The sequence below is a fragment of the Anolis carolinensis genome, chromosome 6 (genome assembly GCF_035594765.1).
Source record: "Anolis carolinensis isolate JA03-04 chromosome 6, rAnoCar3.1.pri, whole genome shotgun sequence".
NCBI lineage: Eukaryota > Metazoa > Chordata > Lepidosauria > Squamata > Dactyloidae > Anolis > Anolis carolinensis.
Window position 1 is genome coordinate 10,623,851 of NC_085846.1, and position 21,257 is coordinate 10,645,107.

A 21,257-nucleotide genomic window follows, 5' to 3' on the forward strand; every position below is an offset into this window, starting at 1 on the left:
ATCTCTCTCCTCTAACTTCACATCTCTTTCTATTGAAAAGAGTCTCCAATTGTGAAGTTTTCCCCATATTTCAAATAGAAGGAGTGGGTCAGTCCTCTAAATTGGGAGATTTCTCTAGATCCTCCAGTGCAATGGAAGTTCACCACAGAATTGCACTGGAGGTGCTAGAGATTTCTAGAAAGGTGTTCTTGCTTGGAATCTCTAGCCCCTCCAGTGTGACTCAAAACCATAGGATCATGCTGCAGGATTATAGATTCCTAGAGAACATTATAATCAAATCTGTGATTAATCCACAAAAGTCAAACCTTAGGGCTTCAGAAAAGCCCTAAAAACATGGCTGTGTGCCCAGGCTTTTAATCAATAAATGGTGAAAATGACACGGACTGAACTATGGACAAAGCATGAGGAAGAACGGATCTGATTTTATGTTTAAAATGTATATATTTTTAATTCATAATGTATTTTAATAGTTTTAACTGTTTTATGTGCTGTTTTATATTGGTTTGTATGGACATCTAATTGTTGGCACTGTTGTAAGCCATCCTGAGTCCCTTCAGGTGAGAAAGGAGGGATATAAATGTGGGAAATAAATAAAATAAATAAACCCGGATATATGGAGAGCCAGGAGTATATTTTATTCTCAACCTTTCACTGCCAGGATATATTCCATACCATACATACTGGAAAGCATGGATAACAGCAAACTCTATATTTAGAGTATTCTTGAACTGGAAGCATACCATAGAATCACACTGGAGGACGTAAAGACACTCACAAAGACATTCCGGAGGTTATATTTCTTTTGGACTCTGGGTAATCCATGGATAGTGAGTCCATGTAAAGGGGAATATACTGTACTTGTACAGCGGTCAAAGCCATTGAACTGATGCACATGATAATGTTTGTCATACAAATTCCAGGAGAAACAAAGATTGGCCAAGTTTCAGGACATCTGCTGGTGGAGCATAAATTACAACCAATGTTCACATAACATTATCCAGGGAGGTTCCAAACACCTTTTTCTACAATGCTCCCACAAATGTATATATGTGGGTTATATCAAGGTAGGTGAGCAACAGATTTCCAAACAATACGTCACATTTAGATACACGAACATTTTTACGGAATTACGCAAATAGTCGGAAAGCAAACCGGTGGAGACAAGAGTGATGATGGGATTTCGATTTGGACCAAATGACCTTCCAGGCCAAGAAAAGGGAATTGTCCATAAGAAACCATCTGCACTCTGCATTGTTAGTTATTGCTTTTTTCCAGGTGTCTGAGTCCGTTCGAAGTGCATAGTGTTATTGTTTCCAATTTGGATTCCTGAGACGTTGTATCCAGAGAAGTGGACGCCGCCGCCATCTGCGGAAGAGAGAAGAAATCATTCTTGGCTTTTTTAAGGGGAAAAAATGGGGTAGAAAATCTACCACCAAGCTGCAGCTCAAGGAGATAAAGGGAACCTTTACACTGTAGAATGAATGAGGTTTGGAACCATTTTGACTGCCATGCTCAATGATATGGAATCCTGGGAGTTGTCGTTTTACAAGCTCTGCCAAAAAGTGCTGGTGCCACACCAAACTACAACTCCCTGGATTCCATACCACTGAGCCATGACAGCGGAAGTGGGATCAAACTGCATTCATTTTACAGTGCAGCTGCACCCCATGGTCAGCTGGGCCAATGAGGGCTGTGTTATTTTCCGATAAGATACTCCCATGGCACTCATTATATGGTATAGGTGCACCCCAAGATCAGTTGCAACAATGAAGGTTGTGTTATTTTCCTATAAAATACTCACATGGCCCTCTGTAGACAAAATGTGGCAGAAGGGAATGATCCTGAGATGCTGGTCCAGAATCCACTTGGTGGGGTGGCGAACACATATACTGAAAATGGGAGAGTTAAAGTGGTGGCAATCTGGATTCATTCTGTAGTGTAGATGCACCCTTGGCTAACTTTTCACAATTATTCTCCGGTCCTTTACAGTTCACCTAGCCATGTTAACCCTGATACTGTACCCTGATATTATACCCCAACATTCTCTTACCTGTGGATAGTGTGGATATCCAGGTTGATAAGATGGGTAGAGGTAAGTGTGCGAATGGGGCCGGGGTGGTTTGCCATCTTTAGGAACCAAGTGAGAGAGAAGAAGAAATTACAGTTCCTCTTGCAAAGTGGTTGTCCACATGCTAGAATCTTTATCATAGACCCTTGGGCAACTTCCTTATTAGGAGATGAATCTAGGCAAGGTTTAGCCTTTCGGCTATATTTAGCCCTTGGCCTGATTTCATGAACGAAGATTCTGAGTGCATCTACACTGTCGATCTAATGCAGTTTGACTCCATTTTAACTGCTACAGCTCAATGTTATAGGATCCTGGGAATTGTAGTTTGGTGAGGTCTCTTGGGAATTCCAGTTGGTGAAATACCAGCACCCTTTGGCAGAGGTGGTTAAAGACCTACTAAAATGGCAACTCCCAGGTGTCCACAGCAGTGATCCGTAGCAGTGGTGTCAATTGGCATTAATTCTACAGTGTGGATGCACCCTTTTGAGTTTCAATTTGTCTTAAAGCAATCTATCCCGGCTGGGAGAAGGCAAAGAAAGACCTGGGGGCTTATGCCGATCCCGAAATTTCACTTCTGGATGATAGGACTCTTCATTGCTTGCCTCCTCAGCTTCCTAGAAGAAGAAAATCATTTGCGTAAATGGCCACAGCCTCTTATACCAGGCCTATAAACATTCAGTTCATGTATATCGAAAAAGTGCTTCTTCCCATGCCAACTTTGATCAGTAGCTGAAGTCCTCATCAGCTTGCCCCTATTTCTCCCAGGGTGCATCTATACCAGTGTTTCTCAATCCTGGGGGAGTCACAAGGAATGTCAGAGGGATCGCGAAAGACCATCACAAACACATATTTCTAATGGTTTTAGAAACCTCTTTGGCAGAGAAGGCCAAAGGGGTTTCTGTCCTTCCCTTCAAGGTCTCTTTTCCACAGACTTCACCAGTGTTCAAATTTGAGCATATTGAGTATTCATGCCAAATTTTGCCCAGATCCATCATTGTTTGAGTCCACAGTGCTCTCTGGATGTAGCTGAACTCCAACTCCAAAATTCAAGGTCAATGCCCACCAAACCGTTCCAGTATTTTCTGTTGGTCATGGCAGTTCTGTGTGTCAGGATTGGTTTAATTCCATTGTTGGTGGAGATTTGAATGTTCTTTAACTTTAAGTTAACTATACAGTGTTCCCTCACTTATCGCTGGGATTACGTTCCAGGACCACCCGCAATAAGTCAAAATCCGCGAAGTAGGGACACTATATTAATTTTAATATTTATACATTATTTTAGTAGTTATACACTATTTTAAGTCTCTATCAACCAATCGTGTGTTGGTAAATCACCTCCTTCTCCTCCCGTTGCCGCTTGGGCTCCTTTTCTCTCCCTTTGGCTTCTCCTTCCTCCCTTCCTTAGGCTGTAAATTGTAATTTTTGATGATTTATAATCGTCTTTTAGAGTTTATTGAAAAACCGCGAAACAGCAAATACGCAAAAAGTGAACTGCGAAGTAGTGAGGGAACACTGTACATCCCAGCAACTACAACTCCCAAATGGCAAAATCAGTCCCCACCCTACCAGTATTCAAATTTGGGCATATCGGGTATTGTGCCAAATTTGGTCCAGTGAATGAAAATACATCCTGCATATTAGATATTTACATTACCATTCATAACAGTAGCAAAATTACAGTTATGAAGTAGCAACAAAAATAATTTTGTGGTTGAGGGTCAACACAACATGAAGAACTGTATTAATGGGTCATGGCTTTAGGAATGTTGAGAAGCACTGATCTGTACTATAGAATTCATGCAGTTTGACACCACTTTAACTGCCTTCGCTCAATGCTATGGAATCCTGGGCGTTTTTGTTTCATGTGATCTTTAGCCTCACCAAACTACAACTCCCATGATTCCACAGCATTGAGCCAGAGCATTTAAAGAATTATCAAACTGCATTCGTTCTACACTGTAGATGTCTTCACATCTTTTCCAACAATGAGTTTCCTATTTATAAAGAAACTCAGTTTTAGACCTAGTTTTTTAAAAAGATCACACATGTTCCTTCCATCCTGAATTGTCATGTCCTTACTTTCTCAATGTATTCACTCTGGCTACGCTGAAGAGGCACCGGTGTTGAAGGTTTCCCTTGTTGCTTTCTTTTGGAAACGGTCGCTGGGGGCGTAGCTTCTGAAAGGAAACAATGGAATTATTGGTAAGCTGATTATTTTCATTTTGACAAAGCTTAGAAATGTTGTCCTTTTTTGACTGTATCACCCATGAGCCCCAATATTTTTCTTGGAGAGGACACAGCACTGTTCCATATATAAGCAATCCTCAGATTTTACAACATTGCAGGGGATCCTTTAGTTGTCCTAGCTCTTAAAATATTCCAGAGTAAAGTTACAGCCCAGATTGTGTATGGTGCTGCTGTCTTGAGTCTCAGACATTGAAACTGGGGCCCCCCAGAATACATTTCTTAATAAACTACTGAGACTCCCACCGGGCACCCCGGCAGCCTTGGTCCAGGCAGAGGTTGGTCTCCCCCAAGTAGATCACGTGCTCACTTCACCCTATTTAATTATTGGAGAAGTGTAAAAGATTCATCCGTTAGGGTTCTCTCCAAGGCATGTTCTGAACAAATAGCAAAAGTCTTGAATACAAGATATCAGAAACTGCTTGAATTTCACCCCACTCTGTCTGATAAGCTCTCCATCTTGAACTCAAGTGAGAAGCTCCATGAATATATTTTTAATCACGGTGCTCACCAGGATAGGCAGGCTATTAATAACTCCACATTTTCCCACTGGTTCAGACTGTACAAATTTGACCATGATAGGGCTATCTACCTGACTTGGCTCACATTTCCAAAACTTAGGCAAGCCTTCACAGCCCTGTTTTCAACGTATGCCCACAGTGATGATTGATGGTAGATACACAGGCACCCTTCTGGCTCTGTTTATGTGTTTGCGGGCCCTGGAAATTGAGGATTTGCCTCACTATTTGTTTTCCTGCCCTCTGTATTCTGAGCCAAGAATTAAAATCCTGGGGTCTATTCTTGATCTCCTTCAAACCAATATTGTCAGAAAATATTTTTTACCTTTTGGCTGACACTAAGCCTGTCGTTACTCACAAGATGTCTCTTTTTGCCCTGGCAGCACAGAAAATCCGGGGAAGACTAATTTCTGATATTGCAGTTGACTGTGCTAGAGATACTTTTAACTAACAGTTCTGTTTATATCCAAGGTGTTCACAGCTTAAGGTTTAATAATGCTTATTTACTTGGTTTTACCTAGTTTTTAATTATGCACGTGCTAGTTCAGGTAGTATCTTATGTAGTATTTTAACGGCATATCTTGCCATTGATCTATGTAGCATTTTAATTATTTATATAGGATTTTAAAGGGATCCCTGGTGGCGCAGTGGATTAAACCACTGAGCTGCTGAACTTGCTGACCAAAAGGTTGGCGGTTTGAATTCGGGGAGTGGAGTAAGCTCCTGCTATTAGCCCAAGCTTCTGTCAACCTAGCAGTTTGAAAACATGCAAATGTGAGTAGATCAATAGGTACTGCTTCTGCGGGAAGGTAACAGCGCTCCATGCAGTCATGCTGGCCACATGACCTTGGAGGTGTCTATGGACAATACCGGCTCTTCGGCTTAGAAATGGAGATGAGCGCCAACCCGCAGGGTCAAACACAACTAGACTTAATGTCAGAGGAAAATCTTTACTTTTACCTTTACTGGTGTATTTTATATTGTATTTAATAATCTGGTTTTCCTGTATTTATTTGTTTGCCTTATACGTGAAAAATCTATGGTCTAAGCGTCAAATAAAACTTGATAAGCTTGACTTGACAATATTGTTCCATATATATAGGTCTTCTATTGTTGTATGCCTTCAAGTCATTGCTGATTTACAACAATTTTAGGGGGGGCTTAATATGGGGTTTTGTGGGGCTGAGAGTGTGTGACTTGTCCAAAGTCACCCAATAAGTATTTACAGGATCATATTGCTGGAAGAGACCCCAACGGCCAACCAGTCCAATTCCATTTGTCCATAGAAGGTGCACAATCCAAGCATTCCCAACATATGACCATCCAGCCTCTGTTTAAAAACCTCCAGAGAAGGAGACTCCACTCCGAGGCAGCAAATTTCATTGTCAAACAGCTCTTACTATCAATAAATTATTTCAAATGTTTAGTGGGTTCCATTTTCCTGTAGTTTTGAGTCAAGGCCAAGCAGGGATTCAAATCCTGTTTCCCAGAGTCATAGTCCAATGGTCAAGCCACTATGCCGCTCTGGCTTCATTACAACCTTAACATTACAACTCCATTTGTACTCACCGTTCGGCTTATATGAAGATTCTTCAACTCGCAATGTTTCCAAACGCTCCTCTAATCCAAGGGAATTTGAGGAACTTTTTTTCTGCAACTTTTAAAAAGGACAAGACGAAATTAGTTCCAAGGATTGAAAGGGAAGAATGCCATTAATTATCAAGGTGGCCTTTGTTGACATAAGATGCATCTGCATTGCAGACTTCATGAAGTTTAGCACCACTTTATTTGCCCTGGCTCAATGCTATGGAACCTTGGGAGTTGTTGTTTTACAAGGTCTTTAGATGGCTCTGCCAAAAAGTGCAGGTGCCTCACCAAACTACAGCTCACAGAATTCCATAGCACTGAGCAATGGCACTTAAAGTGGCATCCAACATAATTGATTCTACAGCTTACATGGGGACCCTGAAGCATATGCTCTTTGACAGATTAACCTTAAGGAAATGTATCCAAGAAAAAAACTCTCCTCCATCTTTCTATTCCACAAAAAGACTTTCTCTTCTTCTAAAAAAATTATGGGCTTATCCACACAGAACTAGTAACCTGCATTCATCATTGTTGGGTTCCTTCGTTTCTGGTAGGTATTGTAGCCCCTACTACACTGTCATATAATCTAAATTATCAACACTCATATAATCCAATTCAAAGTGGATAATCTGGATTTTATTTGGCAATGTTGAAGGGACCTCTGGTAAAGTTCCAAAACTTACTTTTGTCTACCAACTAAGTACATCTCACATAAAAGAGTAGATAGACAAAAGACAGTTGCCTAATTTTGGTACAAGAGTCCATAATGGGTTGCTGTGAGTTCTATATGGCCATGTTCCAGAAGCATTCTCTCCTGACGTTTTTCCCACATCTATGGCAGTCATCCTCAGAGGTTGTGAGGATCTCACAACCTCTGAGGATGCCTGCCATAGATGTGGGTGAAACGTCAGGAGAGAATGCTTCTGGAACATGGCCATACAGCCTGGAGAACTCACAGCAACCCAGTGATTCCGGCCACAAAAGCCTTTGACAACACATAATGTTGACTTTCATGTAAATATGTGTACGGCATCTTGAAAAAGGTCATAGCAGGGAAAGTAAGGACAAATCCTATCCATGTTGCTGCCATTGTCACTCCCAGAGAGCTTCATATGGGCATTGGAAAAAAACATCACATACTGATGTATCCTAAAATGATTGCCGGAGAAAGGAAAAAAACGATAGTCAGACCCCTCTTGCCATTTGGTGGCTGGATGCAAAAGTACACTCAGAATTTCTGTGGTTTTCTTTCCACTTACCAAAATATTCTGAACTTCATGGACAGCAGCCATGATGTGCCCTTGATAGCAGGAAGATACAACCTCCATTTCTTGCCTGCAATCTGAGCAAAATGGAAAAAGAGATAGTAATGTTCATTTTTGTTCCATTTGGCAATTCATGTTTTGGGCATCGCAAATTGCCTCCCCAGCCCAAATTTTAGAACAATTTGAAATTGGCATTCACATGGACATACAAACAACACAATGCAAGGAAAGCGCAAAACCATTTTGAAGGCCATTCAGAACAATAGCATTCATTGTGTGTTTTCAACCCCACTCTTCTGAGGCTTTTAGACAAAATTACCTTGCAAAACTACTACTCTCACAATTCTATAGCTTTCAGCCAAAGTGGGGTCAAACTGCAATAATTCTACTGTATAGATGGGGTCTTTGATGAAATGCCTTCTTTCTGTGGCTCAGAAGGTTTAGTATTTAAATAAATGCACCCCCAAACTTCATTTTTTGTACAGAAGGAAATTCAACTGTCCTGCAGGTCCACTCAGACTCCAGTTTGCAAGACTTTCATTACCTCTGAAGGATGGCCTTTGGACTTTGTCACTGTGCCAGCACCTTTTCATAAGCCTGACCACATCTTGTACCTTCAGCACATCGATCTTCTCCAGATTTTCTGTACTTGGCCTTTCGCCCTTGGGAATGTGTATTTTGAGAAGAGAACGCAAGGCGCCAGCGGGGATATCTGGGTAGGCACAGATGGTAGCCATCAGTAAAAAGCACACATAGAGACATGCATATACACACAGACATGCATACAGTTGGTCCTCCACATTTGCAGGCTTCGTTTTTCGAGGATTTGATTAATACATTGTCTCTAGGAATCTCTATGTCTCTCAGTAAGACCGAGTTGCACTGGAATAACTCTGGATCCTTAGAGAGATAATCACTCAAGCTAAAAATATATATTTTTTAAACACCCCCCCCCCCTCCCACACACACACATACACACATACACTTTTGCAGGGGTTCTGTGCTTCTAATCGAAGCAAATGTGGAGGGCTGCCAGGTAGAAAGGAACCATAAAAGAAGGAGCAAGCTCACTTGAATAAAGCTCCTCGCCTGATAACAAGGACCACATGACGATCGCATAGCTGAAAGAGAGAAAGAAGTGGATTAGAGCCAAGGCAGAATGGCTTCCCTCTTAGCAAAGGCCGCCCTGTTCTCCAAGAATGCCATTTTCAATGGTTCCATCACCTGAGCTTTTGCAGAGCTCCTATGAATAGGGAGGTTGAGTGCCAAGGATGTTGTTTTTGAAGTAGGGCTAACTATTGGGAGGCAAATGCCATGGCTCAGCCTGCCAATGTTGTGGTCTTATTGGATCTATCTTATTCATTATTTATTTATTTAAAACATTTATATTCCTCCCTAGAATCATAGAATCACAGAATAGTAGAGTTGGAAAAGACCTCATGGGCCATCCAGTCCAACCCCCTGCCAAGAAGCAGGAAATAGCATTCAAAGCACCCCCGACAGATGTCCATCCAGCCTCTGCTTAAAAGCCTCCAAAGAAGGAGCCTCCACCACACTCCGGGGAAGAGAGTTCCACTGCCGAACAGCCCTCACTGTGAGGAAGTTCTTCCTAAAGTTCAGGTGGAATTTCCTTTCCTGTAGTTTGAACCCCGAAGGGGACTCAGCATATATACGGCAAGCATTCCATGCCGGGACATAAAATAATTATAAATATACACAAACAGTAAAACATTAAAAACAATAAACATTAAAATCAGTTATATCTACAGTAGAATCTCACTTATCCAACACTCGCTTATCCAACATTCTGGATTATCCAACGCATTTTTGTAGTCAATGTTTTCAATACATCATGATATTTTGGTGCTAAATTCGTAAATACAGTAATTACTACATAGCATTACTGAGTACTGAACTACTTTTTCTGTCAAATTTTTGTATAACATGATGTTTTGGTACTTAATTTGTAAAATCATAACCTAATTTGGCGTTTAATAGGCTTTTCCTTAATCCATCCTTATTATCCAACATATTCACTTTTCCAACATTCTGCCGGCCTGTATGTTGGATAAGTGAGACTCTACTGTAAAATCAGTTGTTTAAACCAACTCAGGACACTATGCTGGCTCCGATCAGTAGAGTAGGTTTCCTATTATTGGCTCATTGCACTGCCCCAAAGGCTTGTTCCCACAGCCGGATCTTTACCATCTTTCTAAAGGACAAGAGGGAGGGTGTTCTGTCACGCACTGGGCCTGTAACTATTGTCTTTGTATAGGACGTATACTTTATGCCCAGCGGGAAGCCAGGGTGCCTCGAAAGAGAGGTTGTTGAGAATTTTCCTGAACAAGCAAGGATAGTCCTTTGGGTCTTTAATGTGATAACAAAGTCTTTATTGATGAACAAATAATAAATCTTCAATGAGTCAAATAACACATCAAAGTTTCCTTAATAAACTGTTGACCCTTTCAGTCTTGTCCCCAGGGGACAGGCAATTGGCTTTGGATAACTGTGAAAACCCTCTTATAACCTCTCCCAGGCTGTCTATTATATGGGCCTAGCTGATGTGGGACCCACTACCAATTCCAAATGCGTCTGGGTATCGAGTGGACCTACCAGTCAAGGCTTGCAGATGTTTCAGTTGGGGTTCCATGGATCTGTGATCTGTGATGCTGTTCTCTCTTTGAGTCTTTAGAAACTTAGGGCTGTTTCCCTCAGGAGATGTGAGGCTGAGAGGCTGTAAGCTATCAGCCAGAGCTTTTGGGACCTTTCCCCTGTAATTTCTGTTTCTGTTTCCTCAGATGTTCTATATCCCCAGATGTTCTTGAGATATGAAGCCTTTCTACCGGACGAGCTGGTCTACGTCCTATAGCTTAGCTTCCTAAGTGAGACTGACTTAAAAATGGCTCCTTCCCTCCCAGAGCCCTGAAAAAGGGGCGGAATCAAACTTGATGATTGACAGGCAGCCTGTCCTATGATTGCAAACATTAGCAACAAGAAAATGAAGTCGGAGCTTCTGGTACAGCCGTACCAGCACAGAGAGGCTGATCTAATCTCGCTGAGGGGCAATCACTGAGAAGGCCCTATCTCTCATCCCCACCAACTGTGCCTATGATGGTGGCGGGACCAAGAGCAGGGCCTCCCTGGAAGATCTTAATCTCTGTGGTAGTTCATAGAGGGAGATGCGTTTGGACAGGGAAACTGGGCTGGGGCCATTTAGGGCTTTATAGGCCAAAATCAGCCCTTTGAATTGTGCTTGGTAGCTAACTGGCAGCCAATGGAGCTGACGCAACATGGGAGTTGTGTGCTCCATGTACGCTGCCCCAGTTATTAACCTAGCTGCCTCTCATTGGACTATTCTACCAAAACATTAGCAAGAAGTTATTGAGGGTTTGACAGTGGATATACTGCCTAGGACCATGGTGGTCTCTTCTCTGAAGGTTTTAAAGCAGAATATGGATCTGTCAGATGGTCTTGGATTGCATATTCCTGCATGGCAGAACGAGGTTGGACTGGATGGCCCTTGGGGTCTCTTCCAGCTTAAGGATTCCATAATTCATTAATGGGAAAGGATCCTTCCCCAGCTTTCAGTCTGGCAGCTCTAGGTGGGACTGTCCTTAGATCTATGATGCTACAGATAAGTGTACTACTAACTGCCAGCCTCACTACATAACAGAGGCACCCATTCCATGCGCTCACCTGTAGACATCTGTGCCAGGGGTTGGCTTGTAGGGATTAGCAAAAGCCTCGGGTGGCAAGTACTCCAGTGTCCCGCCATACTCTTCTTCTTCCACGGAGGCTTGACTACCACTCCGAAACGTCCCACGTTTGAACTTAGAGAGTCCAAAATCAGCCACCTGAATTGAGGAATATAAGGTGAAATGTAAATGACAGAAAATGAGATGCATTCATTATAAAAGTGAGTCACCGTTGTATATAAGTTTGCACACTGGACTATTGCTGCATCTATACTGCAGAATGAATGGAGTTTGACACCCCTATCTCTGTTACAGCTCAATGATGTGTTTTTAATTAACGTATATACTCGAGTATAAACCAACCCAAATATAAGTGGAGGCACCTAATTTTACCACAAAAAACTGGGAAAACTTATTGACCTGAGCAAAAGACGAGGGTGGGAAATGCAGCAGCTACTGATAAATTTCAAAAATAAAAATAAAAATAGATACTGATAAAATTACATTAATTGAGGCATCTGTAGGTTAAATGTTTACATAAAACTGAAATTTAAGATAAAAAGACTTTAATAAGATAAGACTATCCAACTCTGATTACCTATATACTCAAGTATAAGTTGACCTAAATATAAGCCTCACTTGAGTATTAGCCGAGGGGGGCTTTTTCAGCCCTAAAAAGGGCTGAAAAACTCAGCTTACACTTGAGTATATACGGTACTTTAATTTTGTAAATACAGTTAGCCCTCCACATTGGCTGGACATAAAGACACAAGACCAGCACCAACACACAGATAAAAAAACACTATTTTTTCACCTAAGAGAACACCTCCCTAGGAATATCTAGGCCCTCCTGTGCAACCCTGTGAACAATTTCTGCCAGAAGCTGACCGCAGTATCATGCTGGAGAACCTGCAAATCCCTAGAGAAGTGTTCTGTCTAATTTAGGAATTTCTAGGCCCTCCAACACAGCCCTATGGCAGAAGTTGACCACAGAGTCACACTTGAGTTTCCAAGAGAGAATGTATTACTTAAATCAGTGAATAACCAAATCTGCAAAAGTGAAACCTGCAAATGTGGAGGGTGGGTTTAGTTATATCATCTTTTGAAATGTGTTTAGTGCTATTTTACTTAATTTATAGGCCAGAAAATCGCATTGGATTTTGGATCATATGATTTTAATGTTTATATTAGATGTTTTAATTCTTGTCGTAATATCTAAATGTTGTTTTTATCTCATATTAAATGTTTTATTGGTTTTAATGCATCGTTATGTGTTTACTGTTTTAGATATATGATTTGGTTTTACATGTATGTTTGGCATTCAATTTTGTCATTATTACCGTTTTTCTGCCCTCTTTATCAGCCGAAAAAGCCTCCCTCGACTTATAATGGTCAAGCCAGGCAGTGGAACCTGGAGGCTATTGTTTGCCATATATGATATATTTCTCTCCTCCCTTATCAGTGTGTTTGTTTTTCCAAAGCCTCCCTCCTCTTAATGAAGGGAATGTTTTGAAAAGGAAAATAAACCCTTGCAAGTCAGGAAGAAGAATATATATATACCTATTAATCTTACAAAAGCATTTCCCCCTGAGATATTTGTTAATCTCTGCTACAGATATGTAGGCACTTCCCCTTGCAAGGCTTTGCAATCCCTATGTACCTAAATATTTGTATCTCTCTTTATATATTAATTTTATGTATGAATTTTCCCTCACATGTTTGCAAGTCTTTGCAAATTCTATATACATATAGATCTCTAGAGATTTCCATATACCTGTATATCTGTATCTATGGGTATACATTATTTTTATATATGAATTTCGCCTCACATGTTTGCAAGTCTTTGCAAATTCTATGCAGATATAATTATCTATATAGAGAGATGTCTAGCTAGATATATATGAATACAGATATATAGAGCTTGTAAATATTACAGGGGAAATGCACACACACATACATATAGAGATTTTAGATAGATGCAGGAGGGAAATGCATATATAGAGGACTTGCAAATGTTTCAGGGGAAAATGCATATATGAAATTAGTACAGTAGAGTCTCACTAATCCAAGCCTCGCTTATCCAAGCCTCTGGATAATCCAAGCCATTTTTGTAGTCAATGTTTTCAATATATCGTGATATTTTGGTGCTAAATTCATAAATACAGTAATTACAACATAACATTACTGCGTATTGCACTACTTTTTCTGTCAAATTTGTTGTATAACATGAAGTTTTGGTGCTTAATTTGTAAAATCACAACCTAATTTGATGTTTAATAGGCTTTTCCTTAATCCCTCCTTATTATCCAAGTTATTTGCTTATCCAAGCTTCTGCCGGCCCGTTTAGCTTGGATAAGTGAGACTCTACTGTATATATAATTATAGATCTATATCTAGCTCTTCATTGTTTATATAGGCATTGAATGTTGCCTGTTACTATGTTGGAAGCCGGCCTGAGTCCCCATGGGGAGATAGAGCGGGGTACAAATGAAGTTTTGTTGTTGTTGTTAAGTTATTGTTAATACCATATTGTTTTTGTTGACCCTACTTTTCCACTTACAGAGCTAGTTTACTGTTTTTCTTTGAAATACGGTAAATATTCAAAAATATTTAATTTGCTGGTGCCACAATTAATGCAATTTTATTGGTATCTATTTTTATTTTGAAATTTACCAGTAGCTGCTGCATTTCCCACCCTTGGTTTATACTTGAGTCAATACGTTTTCCCAGTTTTTATGATAAAATTAGGTTCCTCGGCTTATATTACATCCCCTCTGCTGCTCTCCTCCAATTTCTGTCCGCCAGATTGCACCACTACTTTATGACCCTGTTCTCTGTGGTTTTTACTCTTATTCCTTTTCTCACCCCGAGTTTTAACTTAGTGTTCATGCATCCCGCCCTGTTTTATTGTTCTTCTGATTTTGCGTAATATAGTGTATATTATCATTTATTGTATTGTTCGATGTGTTATGATTTGTTGTTCTATTTATATTCTGTTATATTGTATTGTTTTGGGCATGGCCCCATGTAAGCCGCCCCGAGTCCCCGTTGGGGAGATGGTGGCGGGGTAGAAATAAAGTTTATTATTATTATTATTATTATTATTATTATTATTATTATTATTATTATTATTATTCGGGTTGGCTTATACTTGAGTATATATGGTATGTTGTGAGCCACTTTGAGTCTCCCAGAGTTGAGAAAAGTGGTATATAAATACAGTAAATCAATAAATAAATTGAACAGATTCCCAATTGGAAGGAAAGTAAGGAAATAAAGAAAGGTGATGGTGGTGATGGTGGTGGTGATTTGGGGCAATGACCCTGTTTGCTACTCTCCCATAAAGCTACACCTGTGCTTGACCTTAAAAGGGGGCAGGGGAACAACTCACCTTGGCATCCAAAACAGCATCGAGTAAGATGTTGCCCAACTTGAGGTCGAGATGTAACAACGGAGGGCTGAGGCTGTGTAGGAAATTCATCCCCAGAGCCACATGGTAGAGGATGCGAAACCGAAGGGCCCAAGGAATAAAGTCGACCTGTTTCATCAGATCAGATAGGCTGCCATTTTCCATGTACTCCATCACAAGGCCCACCCTGGGACTTTCCAGATGCAGTTTGTCTACAAAGATGCCATAGAGACGCACGACGTAGAGAAAGCGTGCCTTGTCCATGGCCCGGGCTTCACTCAGGAGTTCCTTTTGGGTGAAAGAAGTGGAGCTGCTGGACAGATGGGAAGCAACAGCGTAAAAAGGGAAAAGTGAACAAAGGGATGGAAGCAAAGGTTAGAATCAGATAATGATAGAGTTGGAAGAGACCTCAGGGGTCATCTAGTCCAACCCACCACTATCAGGGAAACACAATCAAAGCACTCTTGCCAGATGGTCATCTAGCCTCTGCTTAAAAACCTCCAGAGAAGAAGACTTCACCACACTTTCATCCAGCCTATTCCACTCCCAAAAAGCTCATAAAGTTCTTCCTAATGTTTAGGTGGAATCTATTGTATTCCACTCCCAAAAACCTCATAAAGTTCTCCCTAATGTTTAGGTGGAATCTCTTGCATTGCAATTTAATCCATTGCTCCGTGTCCTAGTCTCCAGAGAAGCAGAAAAGAAGTTTCCCTCTCCTCAATGTGACATCCTTTCCAATTGTTAAGCATGTCTATTATGTTCCTTCTAAATTATACCCAGCTCCCTCATAAGTTTGGCTTCCAGACCTTTGATTATTTTGGCCACGCTTCTCTGGACACATTCCAGATTCTCCATATCCTTTTCGAATTGTGGTGCTCAGAACGAGACACAAGATTGGATCACACTGTTGAAACACTAGAAAGTCTAGAGTCTTGATGCTACGCTCAAGCTGGGGGTCTCTGCCTGATAAATTTCATAGCCAAACTTGAAGATCTTCAAGGAATAATTTTCCATTGACTATATGAAAGAGTACATTACACTGACCTCTTAGGTTGGTGTGAGGATATATCAGCCCTGCAGTAGCTAAATACCACATGAGGATGATCTGGCTTAACTCAAGGCAAGGCTGCCTAATATGGGCTTGCTCTGGGTTCTACTAACATATGAAAAAACTCAAATGTTGAACCAGAATTTAACCAGGACCAGCTGCAACTGTCTTGACAACCATTTCGTGTTCCCTGAGCATAGGAGTCCCAAACAGGCCCCCTTTTCCTGGTCAATGTAGAAGAGTCCAAAGAGGAGTTTCCAGTCTCCAAATGATATTTAGTCATTTTTTATGAGCTAACCCATCATACTCTCCAGCCCTTGCTTTTACCGACTAAGTATCTTCAATGCCACATCAATTCCCCAGTCTTGATGCCGAGCCCGGAAGATGGTACCAAAGGCCCCTTGACTGATGAACTTAAAGTCTTTGATGCTGTCGCGGCTGATCTCTTCGTAGAATTCATTGCAAGCAGCCATCTTTGCAAACGCTCCTCTGCCAGCAATGAGGGGTGGCTCAGTTTTGGTTCATGCTCAACCCTGTGTTAATGTGGAGGAAAAGAACAGACGGAGGTGACTTTAGTGTCAAGTGAAATAGCAAAAGGTGACACACACAGGTATGGCGCAGGTAGTAGTGGGATCAAATCCCTCTCTGAAATCAGTCTTGAAGCTCCTTCAGAGGCATCTATAGTGAGCAGAACATCATGTAATGGCCTAAATACCCTAACAGCACCAGATTCCATCTGAACATAGAAGCAATGCACAGTCAACTACTAATAGTTTGTCTATGGGGTATCAAGAAATAACAGGTGCTACAGACTCTGTTTCAGAGGAAGGAACTGGCAAAACCATCTCTTGAGTATTCCTTGCCTAAGAAAATCCAATGAAATTCATGGGGTCACCATAAGTAACTTACAGGCACACACATCATGTCAATACATAAGGAGTTGCGGTGGCGCAATGGGTTACACCCTTGTGCTGGCTGAACTGCTGACCTGAAGGTTGGGTTGCTGACCTGAAGGCTGCTGGTTTGAATCCATGTCCCCGCTCTAGCATGCAGGGACATGAGATAAAATGCTCTAACACATTTGGGCGTTCCCTGGGCAACGTCTCTGTAGACGGCCAATTCTCTCATACCAGAAGTGACTTGCAGTATGTTCTCAAGTTGCTTCTGACACGACAAAAAAAAAAAAATGCCAACACATAATCTTTTCTTAGGCTGTGCAGAAAGGTTTAACATTTTCTTGGGCAAGGAACTGAAACCATATGAAGAGAATCTCAATAAATGGCTGCAGAGCCGGAGAATAGGGACAACCACTTTACAGGAGGGCAGAATACTCCCAACTCCATGTCTTGCAGGATTTTTATCCCTATGCGCATGCCACCCGTGATGTTTTCAACGCTCTGTCATGGTGAGGAAGCAGATTAATGACTTGAAATGATACTTGTCATTGTCCACCCATCTGCCCTCTCTATTAGTGTCTTGATGCCTCTGTCATCCCACTATCAGATGCGATTAAAATGCCACACAATCCAAAAAAACAAAAAAACAAAATATTGTCAAGGTGTCTTTTTAGGCCTGTTCCAGGAGTTGTTTGGAGCACTGATTCAGAAAATAGCATTGAATAGACCACATGAGCTCTAGTTATCATGGTTTTCTATGGGAAGGCAGAGTGGCATATGGCATGTGTTCTGTGAGCTGATAGGAGAAAACTGGTGCAATTTTTGGAATCAGTAGGTCAAATAGACCCAGAAACAGGGCTTTTAAAAATTGTGTCCGAAGCGAATTGAGGCAAGTCGCTTCTGGTGTGAGAGAATCGGCCATCTACAGAGACATTTCCCAGGGGGACGCCAGGATGTGTTACCATCCTGCTGGGAGGCTTCTCTCATGTCCCCACATGGAAAGCTAGGGCTGACAGACAGGAGTTCACCCCATCTCGTGGATTTGAACCGCCACCCTTCAGGTTAGCAGTTCAGCTGGCACGAGGGTTTAACCCATTGCGCCACCGTGGCCTCTAGAAACAGGGCTAACATCTGAGGCACCAAAATGTGTGCTGGCCAATGGCCATCTTAACCGCACTTTGATGTCAGTGGCCACGCTTGTCCTGACTTTCATCTATGAAATGTTTTCAGGTCTGCAGCATACAATTGATGGATGAGATTTCGATGCCACGGGATGTGGTTGATGGCTGGCGACGAACTTGGGTGGGGAGGAGATCCAGAGTGGGCCAAAGCCAAGCTTGTGAAACCTCCTTTCATTTATTACTCGAATCCCAGACGGAACAATGTACAAATTAGTGACTCAGCAACACAGATTGAGAACAAAGGCAGAAAACGCTTCCTCGAGCTCAGCCACAGCACAGCAATCTTCGGCACCAGAAATGTAGCGTGCAGTCAAAGCCTTTTATGTGCCCATTTATGGCGCTCTGGCTTTCACAACCCTGGAGCCGTCGTGATTTCAGCCGCCTCGTTTAGAAAGGGCTTGCTATTGTTAATAGGAATGGGATGAATATTTATTACTTTCTGGCTTGTTACAAAGGATGTCCCAACACTAAGGAAATCCCGCCAGAGAGAAAGAGAACAGCTATAAACTATTCCAGAGGTTTGTAGTTCAAGACTTATTTCAGGACATTTCGTTTGCTTGGAAATTCATGTGGTTGGTTTTGGGTTTTTTTAGATGCACAAAAAAATATGTTTTTCATGCTGAAAAGGCACGTTTTATTTTTAAAAGGACCCAAACAGACGCCAATGTCTAAAAGCCAATTTTTCATATAGCAGAACCAAATGTTTTTCGGCACACATGAGTTGTCCTAAGGATGTCCCAAAAGTGCGACCAGCAATCGAGAATTGCAAAAATCCCTGGTATTCCCTTCCACTGGGGAGATGGGTATAGAAATTGTATAGACTTCTGTGCAAAAGATTCTTTTATCAAGTCAGAAGAGACTTGAAAACATACTGCAAGTCGCTTCTGGTGTGAAAGAATTTGCTGTCTACAGAGACATTGCCCAGAGGATGCCCAGATACTCAAGAGACAAATCCCAGACACTTGGACCTAATATGCATGTGTGCTCTGCTATTGTGTACATAGAAAATAATAACAATAATAGTAATAATAAATTGAAAAGTTGACAACAGATCCCAAATGTAGACTCTGCAAGGAAGCAGATGAAACAATAGATCACATCCTCAGCTGCTGCAAAAAGATCGCACAGACAGACTACAAGCAGAGGCATAACACTGTTGCTCAGATGATTCATTGGAACTTGTGCCACAATTTTTTTTTTATTTCAAATATTTCTATCCCGCCCTTCTCACCCGGAGGGACTCATCAAATACCATCTGCCTGCAACAAAGAACTGGTGGGATCACAAGCTGGGAAAAGTTACAAAGAATGAACATGTCAAGCTACTCTGGGACTTCCGAATTCAGACAGACAGGGTTTTGGAGCACAATACTCCTGACCTCACAATTGTGTTAAAAAACAATGTAAGGGTTGTCGATGTTGCAATCCCAGGTGACAGCAGGATTGAGGAGAAACAACTAGAAAAGGTGACACGATATGAGGATTTTAAAGATCGAATTGCAAAGACTCTGGCACAAGCTAGTCAAGGTGACTGGCACACTGGGTGCAGTGCCTAAAGGCCTTGGCCTGCACTTGAACACAATCGGCACTGACAAAATCCCCACCTGCCAGCTGCAGAAGGCCACCTTACTGGGATCTGCACGCATTATCCACCGATACATCACACAGTCCTAAACACTTGGGAAGTGTCCGACGTGTGATCCAATACAACAGCCAGCAGAATGTCTGCTGTGGACTCAACTTGTTGTGTTTCAAATAATAATAATACAGTAGAGTCTCACTTATCCAACACTCGCTTATCCAAAGTTCTGGATTATCCAACGCATTTCTGTAGTAAATGTTTTCAATATATTATGATATTTTGGTGCGAAATTCGTAAATACAGTAATTACTACGTAGCATTACTGTGTATTGAACTACTTTTTCTGCCAGATTTGTTGTATAACATGATGTTTTGGTGCTTAATTTGTAAAATCAGAACCTAATTTGATGTTTAATAGGCTTCTCCTTAATCTCTCCTTATTATCCAACATATTCGCTTATCCAACATTCTGCTGGCCCGTTTATGTTGGATAAGTGAGACTCTACTGTAATAATAATAATAATAATAATAATGTTATTTTGTACTTGCTTCTCCGCACGGCTCGAGGCAGGTTACAACATTTGCCAAAACACATAATCAAAACACATCAACACTTCACAGAATACACATATTAAAACATATTTCCATAAAATACATATGAAACTACACAAAAGTTAGACAAATAAAAGTTTGACATTGAATACGTATTAAAATACACAAAATGAAAGATAGACATTTAAAAGAATCCTAGATCTGGAAGAGACCCCCATCCAGTCCAACCTTATTCTTCCATGCACAATTAAAACACTCTTGACAGATGGCCATCAAGCCTCTGCATTCCACAGCCTAGGTGCAGACAGGGCGAACTGAGAAAAGTGAAGAGCCCTATTTTCTTTTCTTTCCTTTCTCTCTCTCTCTCTGTCTCTCTTTCTGCATTTCCTTCCTCCCTCCCTCTCACCCTTTCCCCACTGATCTCCAGTTCTCCCAGTACCTTTCTGTCTCTTCTTTCTGTCTCTCCTGGAGAGCAAGGGAGCCTGGCCTCAGGCTTTGGGAGACATGGCTGGCCTTTTCTTCATTTCCGCTTCTCTTCCTGCTCAAACAGCCTTCCAGCAGCTTCCCTTCCAGCGGTTTACTTTCTCTTTCACGTCTGCTCAGCTTGTTTGTTAAATGATTTGCTTTCCTGCCTCTCAAGGGTGCGTCTACACTGTAGAATGAATGCAGTTGGACACCACCTGAGCTGCTATGGGCTCCGTGGGTTTGGAGTTTGCTGAGGCACCAGCACTCCTAGAATCATAGAATCATCCACATGGGCCATCTAGTCCATGCATGGGCAAACTTCGGCCCTCCAGGTGCTTTGGACTGCAACTCCCACAATTCCTAACAGCCGGTAGGCTGTTAGGAATTGTGGGAGTTGTAGTCCAAAGCACCTGGAGGGCCGAAGTTTGCCCATGCATGGACTAGTCCAACCCCCTGCCGTGCAGGAAAAAGCACAAACAAAGCACCCCTGACAGATGTTTAAAAGCTTCCAAGGAAGGAGCTTCCACCACACCCCGATGCGGAGAGTTCCACTGTTGAACAGCTCTTACAGTCAGAAAGTTCAATGTGTTGTCGAAGGCCTTCATGGCCAGAATCACTGGATTGCTGTGAGTTTTCCGTGCTGTATGGCCACGTTCCAGAAGCATTTTCTCTTGACCTTTCAGGAAAAACGTTTCTCCAGACACTAAACAGCCAGACCTTGAAACCGAACGGCTATTCAATGCTAATC

At 41.6% G+C, this 21,257-nt stretch overlaps 1 protein-coding gene across 3 annotated transcripts; it reads right to left on the reverse strand.

Annotated features, from left to right (window-relative positions):
- Nucleotides 1–612: 612 nt before the first annotated feature.
- On the reverse strand, nt 613–20,819 carry ripk3 (receptor interacting serine/threonine kinase 3). 3 transcript variants are annotated; one of them, XM_062984482.1, is made up of 13 exons: nt 20,484–20,819; nt 16,162–16,367; nt 14,769–15,099; nt 11,379–11,536; nt 8,754–8,803; nt 8,227–8,394; nt 7,677–7,759; nt 6,400–6,487; nt 4,148–4,242; nt 2,610–2,682; nt 2,051–2,127; nt 1,802–1,889; nt 613–1,365 (listed from the first exon to the last, which is right to left on the reverse strand). In XM_062984482.1, the coding sequence occupies exons 2-13, from the start codon at nt 16,305–16,307 to the stop codon at nt 1,259–1,261; spliced, it is 1,464 nt and encodes a 487-aa protein (XP_062840552.1). In that variant the 5' UTR covers nt 16,308–16,367; nt 20,484–20,819; the 3' UTR covers nt 613–1,258. The 3 variants fall into 3 exon arrangements, with proteins under 3 accessions (XP_062840552.1, XP_016850868.2, XP_003223896.3); XM_016995379.2 differs by having other exon boundaries at nt 4,148–4,245; nt 14,769–15,096; nt 20,484–20,814; XM_003223848.4 differs by having other exon boundaries at nt 4,148–4,245; nt 20,484–20,814.
- Between the last annotated feature and the right edge of the window lie 438 nt (nt 20,820–21,257).